This window comes from Bremia lactucae (assembly GCF_004359215.1).
Source record: "Bremia lactucae strain SF5 chromosome Unknown BlacSF5_NotPlaced_34_SHOA01000005.1_44132bp, whole genome shotgun sequence".
Taxonomy (NCBI): Eukaryota; Oomycota; class Peronosporomycetes; order Peronosporales; family Peronosporaceae; genus Bremia; species Bremia lactucae.
Genome location: NW_027152046.1, coordinates 36804 through 42789, shown reverse-complemented (window position 1 = coordinate 42789; position 5986 = coordinate 36804). Strand labels below are relative to the sequence as shown.

The following is a 5986-nucleotide window of genomic DNA, read 5'->3' as shown; positions in this document are numbered from 1 at the left end:
AACAGACCACGTCTGCATTGCCCAACTCCATAGGAGTGGCATCTGTCCTCTCGGCCGACGGCTTATACCAAGCTGTCGCCGAGGCACTGTTGTAGGATTGCTCCTCAACTAAGGCAATTTGGATTGCCTCTTCCATCGTCGACGGCACCTTTCTGAAAAGGGCCTGTCGCGATGGGCCATGCCGTAGTCCGTTCATAAACGTGGGCACCTTAATGTGCTCCGGAATCGGACCTACGGTTATGGATGCGGACAGCGAGCGCATCTCTTGCACATACTCTTGCAGAGATCGCTTCGCCTGTCGCGCCCCAAAGAAGCGCGCCTGAAGCAACACTTCGTTGTTCGGCGGCTGGTACATGGCGCGAATCTTATCCTTAAAGATCGCCCATGAGGGGAACGCTTTTCTGTCCGCCATAAGCGCCGAGTAAGCCCACTCTGAGGCCTTACCGCGCAGATGCGACATAGCGTACGACACCATCCGGCTGTCGTCCTCGATGAGCTGGGCGACACCACATTGCTCCACGGCTAAAAGCCAGTGGACAATCGTGTGCGCCGCAGTTCCATCGAACTTGGGCGGGTCCATCCGAATGGGCCTCGGCTGATGCGGCCGGGCAGAGAGCATCTCAACAGTCCTGTTGAGAGCCTCGCTCCGAGCCTGCTCATGCCTCAGCTCATCCTGAGTCTGAGTGACGGACTCCGCCGCAGCATGGCCCTGTGCCTTGGACGCGGCTCTCCGCTGTCCGAGCACAAATGCCTCAAACTGCTCAAACTGAGCATCATGTTGCTCAGGAAGACTACCCAGGATCCTGGTCAGGGCTTGTTCACCAAGCCCCTGCGCCATAAGCCCTGCCACCTTCCGATGATGTTCGGAGAGGTGGGGAAAATGAGCCTAATCAATATTGAGGCTCATCCTCACGTCAACACGCAGAGATGCGAGTCGTGGGAAGGATTTTAAGTGCTACCAAGTGTAGGCGGGCACGTCGTAATGCGGCCACGCTCTACTTAGACACACACCCTAGCACAGCGAGGAAGCGGTCTAACCTGATTCTCTTGCGTGTAGTGAGGTAGTTGTGGTAAGCACCTTAAGGCCCTCAACAATGCACTAAGTAACTCTAGTAAATTATCGTCACGGGAGCGGTGATCCGGCTCCTCGTGCGCACTTATCAAGTAGGATGTTATTTTCGGACTGATTTATAGATAATCGTATTAAATTTAAATACCTAATTTTACCAATTAAAATGTCATCTCTATAGATAACACTTAATATGTCATGCGAGCGTATCTTTCTAAATACCTCGCGTAACGGATGACGCTAGGCGTCATCCCTCCTAATTTGAATGCACTCATGGGCATCACATACACAAGGGTTGGTCACAAATGTGCACCACACCCGAGTGCTGGGTCTAATTACTATTATTTAGTAATTGACCATCCTCTTAAGTACACCAAGTGTACTTAACGGGGACTGCGTAACATTAGGGCAAATTTAGCCCGTTACAGCTATCTTCTAGCGATTGGCGTCTAATAAAAGTTTTGGACGCCCCACAATCGACTAGGGACTTAAGTGACAACTTATTTGATACTTTTATTATCAGGGTGATGAGGACAAACTCATCTCCTGGGGCAGTTACACACAATGGTTGGGTGTGAGGAGCAACTTTCGACTTAAGACCTGCAAATTCTATTGAGGTTGCTGGATCAGTACGGCGATCCGCACCTACTGACCCCGTACCGTTTTTTTACGACCCGCCTCGCTGTTGCGATTTTTCAGCAGCGTCATATGGCGTAGTGGCCCATTTCTTGACAACGATTACATTTCTGTAATCGTTTGTAACTTAAAGATCGGAATTTCTCGCTCTCTGCATACGAGAATTCCATAGGTTATAGTTCTCCTTTATCTTGTCGTCTCGGTGGACGATATGCACCTGAGTGGACAAAAGCCTGTTACAGGCTAAAGTCCTCCTGTTTCACTATAGAGATCACTTGGTCTAGCGACATTAATTCCAGCCAGAAACAGGTGGGTCTTAATAGGGCCGTCTGCAAGACCTTAAATAAACACAGTGTCCTGTGTTCGTTCATCAATTGGATGACTAACAATACAGCTGACCTATGTTGGGCATAAGTGTGAATGAATCACACTTGCCCTGCTTCAAATTTAAGAGATCAGCTCGAGCCTTGAATTCGGCACGTGGCGGCTAAAATGTTTTCTGAGCCGGGTATTACAGACCTCATACGATTTAAAGACTAATGGGTCGTGAAGCATGAGCCCCAAGACCCAGAATTTGGCAAGTCCGGCTAAGTTGAACATGCCAAATTTCACTTTCGTCGCATCATCACTAATACGACGAGCTTCTATGGCATCGTCTAATTCGACGAACCATCTCAAAAGGGTGTCGCCTTTGACTGCCTTAAACTTAATAATTTCGATCTTTAAGCTTTCGGGTCGACGCGGAAGCGTCGGCATTAGCAGCATGTAAATGCTGCTATCTCAACAGTTTTATCTGTTGAGCACCCTGTTCTCTCAACACCTCCGTGGGTTGAGAGCCTTGCTGGTGAAGCAAGGCCACGTTCTCGTGGGCTACGACCGAACTCATTCGTTCTATCGCTCTCCATTCGAGGTCACTCAAATGAGTAGGACCTCTCACGCGTTGCGTCATAACCTTGTTAAGGGGCTTGGTGTAACGGGTTGTATCGTTACATGAGATTAACACTTAATGGTTGTAAATTAATATATTATCTAAAAGGTAGATAATATTTGGATGATATTACTTTATATAGTAATATTCAGAATTCTTATCCATAAATAGGTATAGGCCATTATATCTATTTATTCCGCAGACTAATCAGCTGCAGGAGTAATCAAAGTGAGTTACAGATAAGATAGAGATAAGAATTCATTTACATATTTAGTATTAGATTTTAAAATATAATTAAGTGTCTCTTGTTCAATCTTTGTAAATGCTAATTAAGTTAGCATTTACAAAGATAGAACAAGAGACACTTAATTATATTTAATACAGTTTTCATTTTACTCTCTCAAGTCTAGTTGTCTTAAGAGAAGTCTTCCTCTGCACGTACAGTGTACGTCACTTAACGTAAGGCACCACTCGCAACTGAAGCAGTGCAAAGTGGACTTGTACAGAAACAGTGCAAGTCGTAGTGCCCCGTTACACCTGGTAGCACTTTGTAGTCCGTCCAAGGACCACATTTCCTGGAGCCTTGTTGTGCTGACGTACGAGCTGCTGATAGGCTCAACACCTTTTCACTGCATAAATCAAATGGAAATGTACAAGCGAATCGAACTCGCTGACTACCATTTTCCACCAATCCCATTAGTGCTCAAAAACGCCAAACTTTTTATCTCGGGTCTGCTCAAGCGCAATCCAAGCGACCGAATGAGTTTAGAAGATGCATCGAATACATTGAGACTTGTTTGCGCTGAATCAGAGCTAAAAGAACCTGACACTGCCACCCGTCTACTAAAATTGCTGCCCGGTAAACAATCTCACAAATGGCGGAAAGCCGACAGCTAGCGTTAGAGCGATTGCTTAAGGAGAAGCGGCGCCAGAAGCATCATAAGTCCAGAAAGGCCACAACAACCTCTCATTCTACTTGTCATGCAGTCTCACTGAAGGACCCTACAATCTCCTTGTGCGAGAAGACCATCATCCTAGACTCACCAATCCTCCTCGTAGGACCGCACAAGTAACACTAGGAGGCATGATTAAAGCCCGAAAGTCGAGAATGGCATCTCCTGTATCACCTACTATTGAAAGTAGCCGATCACCAAGCGAGATGGCGCCGTTAGGTCCCTTCGTCGAATCAGAGAAAGCCCAGATGGAACTATACAGTACACTGGCCAAAACCAACAGTGAAGAAACATTGGAGAAGGAAGTGTTAGTAACTGACCAGACGTTGAATCGTTTTGAAGTATAAAAACGAAAGAAGAGACAAAGACGACGAAGTTACATCTCCCCTAGTCTTCATGTACCGTCGCTGGCTGGTGGAGCGCAACGAGTACAGACATCTACGCAGCTATACAAACATGAAAGCGATGACTTTACATGGAGAGTGATGGTACAATACTACTGATAAAGCCAGAAATTGAGATGGGGCCGCGGCGTGTAAGTCTGCTGGCGTTACAAAGTAAAAGTGAGGAATTTGAGGAATCTACATCATTGCAACTGATTGAAGCACCTGTATTTTCCAGAAAGACTGTCTTGCGTGACAGTATCAGTACAACATTTTTGCCACATCTCATTTCTCGTCAAATTAAAAGTGAACCGACCATTAAGCAGCGCAAAGCGTTTCCTTTAAGAGAGAAAGAAGAGATACACCAATATTGCTATGCAGATAAGATTATTTCCACGCAGGAAAAAAATGCACATGTGCTGACATAACAGAGTTGCGTACAGATCGCATTCTATTTCTTTCTGGACAGATTGATGTGTGCTCCTACCTTCAAGCCAAAGCAATTTGCATTGAACGACCATTACTAAGGTCTTCACATGAAGATATCAATTTTAGTCGAAGTTTCTGCATGAAAAAATCAAAAAATTCAAGCGGGGAATGGACGACTATATAGTGACGAAAAATTTGGGCCAAGGTAAGTTCGGAAATGTCTATTTGGCCAAAGTGAAGTCTTCAAACGTTTCTGTGGCTCTGAAGGTATTTTTTTGAATGTAATGCATTCGAATATTTTTTTCCTCAGCTTACTGCTATTGAACGTATGATTTCTTAGGTTCTGTTTAAGTCGTCATTGACGCGAGATAGCGGCGCGAGTATTTTAAAGCGAGAAGTCGAAATTCAAGCACGGCTTCGTCACCCGAACATTTTGCGCATGCACGGCTATTTTTATGACGATTAATGCTTTATCTGGTGCTTGAATATGCACCCTACGGAGAGCTATACAAAAAAGCTTGCCAAAGAAAAATGCTTTTCAGGCGATGTGGCTGCACACTATGTGGCTCAAGTTGTTGAAGCTCTCAAGTATTGCCACAGCTGTAACGTCATTCACCGTGACATTAAGGTAAACGTCAAGATTGTGTCTTTATGATTGATTAAAATGAGCTTTGCCGAACTTAAGCTTATTATTGTCCGCAGCCTGGAAATTTTCTCTTGAGTTGCAACAGATCCATAAAGCTTGCTGATTTCGGCTGGTCCGCACACACACCTGAACCTCGCAACCTTCGTAAAAAAATTGCGGAACGCCGGACTATCTGAGCCCTGAAATGGTGGCGGGAAAGCCTTATGAACATCAAACAGATTCCTGGAGCCTTGTTGTGCTGACGTACGAGCTGCTGATAGGCTCAACACCTTTTCACTGCATAAATCAAATGGAAATGTACAAGCGAATCGAACTCGCTGACTACCATTTTCCACCAATCCCATTAGTGCTCAAAAACGCCAAACTTTTTATCTCGGGTCTGCTTAAGCGCAATCCAAGCGACCGAATGAGTTTAGAAGATGCATCGAATACATTGAGACTTGTTTGCGCTGAATCAGAGCTAAAAGAACCTGACACTGCCACCCGTCTACTAAAATTGCTGCCCGGTAAACAATCTCACAAATGGCGGAAAGCCGACAGCTAGCGTTAGAGCGATTGCTTAAGGAGAAGCGGTGCCAGAAGCATCATAAGTCCAGAAAGGCCACAACAACCTCTCATTCTACTTGTCATGCAGTCTCAATGAAGGACCCTACAATCTCCTTGTGCGAGAAGACCATCATCCTAGACTCACCAATCCTCCTCGTAGGACCGCACAAGTAACACTAGGAGGCATGATTAAAGCCCGAAAGTCGAGAATGGCATCTCCTGTATCACCTACTATTGAAAGTAGCCGATCACCAAGCGAGATGGCGCCGTTAGGTCCCTTCGTCGAATCAGAGAAAGCCCAGATGGAACTATACAGTACACTGGCCAAAACCAACAGTGAAGAAACATTGGAGAAGGAAGTGTTAGTAACTGACCAGACGTTGAATCGTTTTGAAG

The 5986-nt window shown here is 45.6% G+C and overlaps 1 protein-coding gene across 1 annotated transcript; it reads left to right on the top strand.

Annotated features, from left to right (window-relative positions):
• Positions 1–3741: 3741 nt before the first annotated feature.
• Positions 3742–3933, top strand: CCR75_003545 (uncharacterized protein; the record flags this gene model as incomplete). Its single annotated transcript, XM_067961639.1, has 1 exon — positions 3742–3933. The coding sequence occupies one exon, from the start codon at positions 3742–3744 to the stop codon at positions 3931–3933; it is 192 nt and encodes a 63-aa protein (XP_067821127.1).
• Between the last annotated feature and the right edge of the window lie 2053 nt (positions 3934–5986).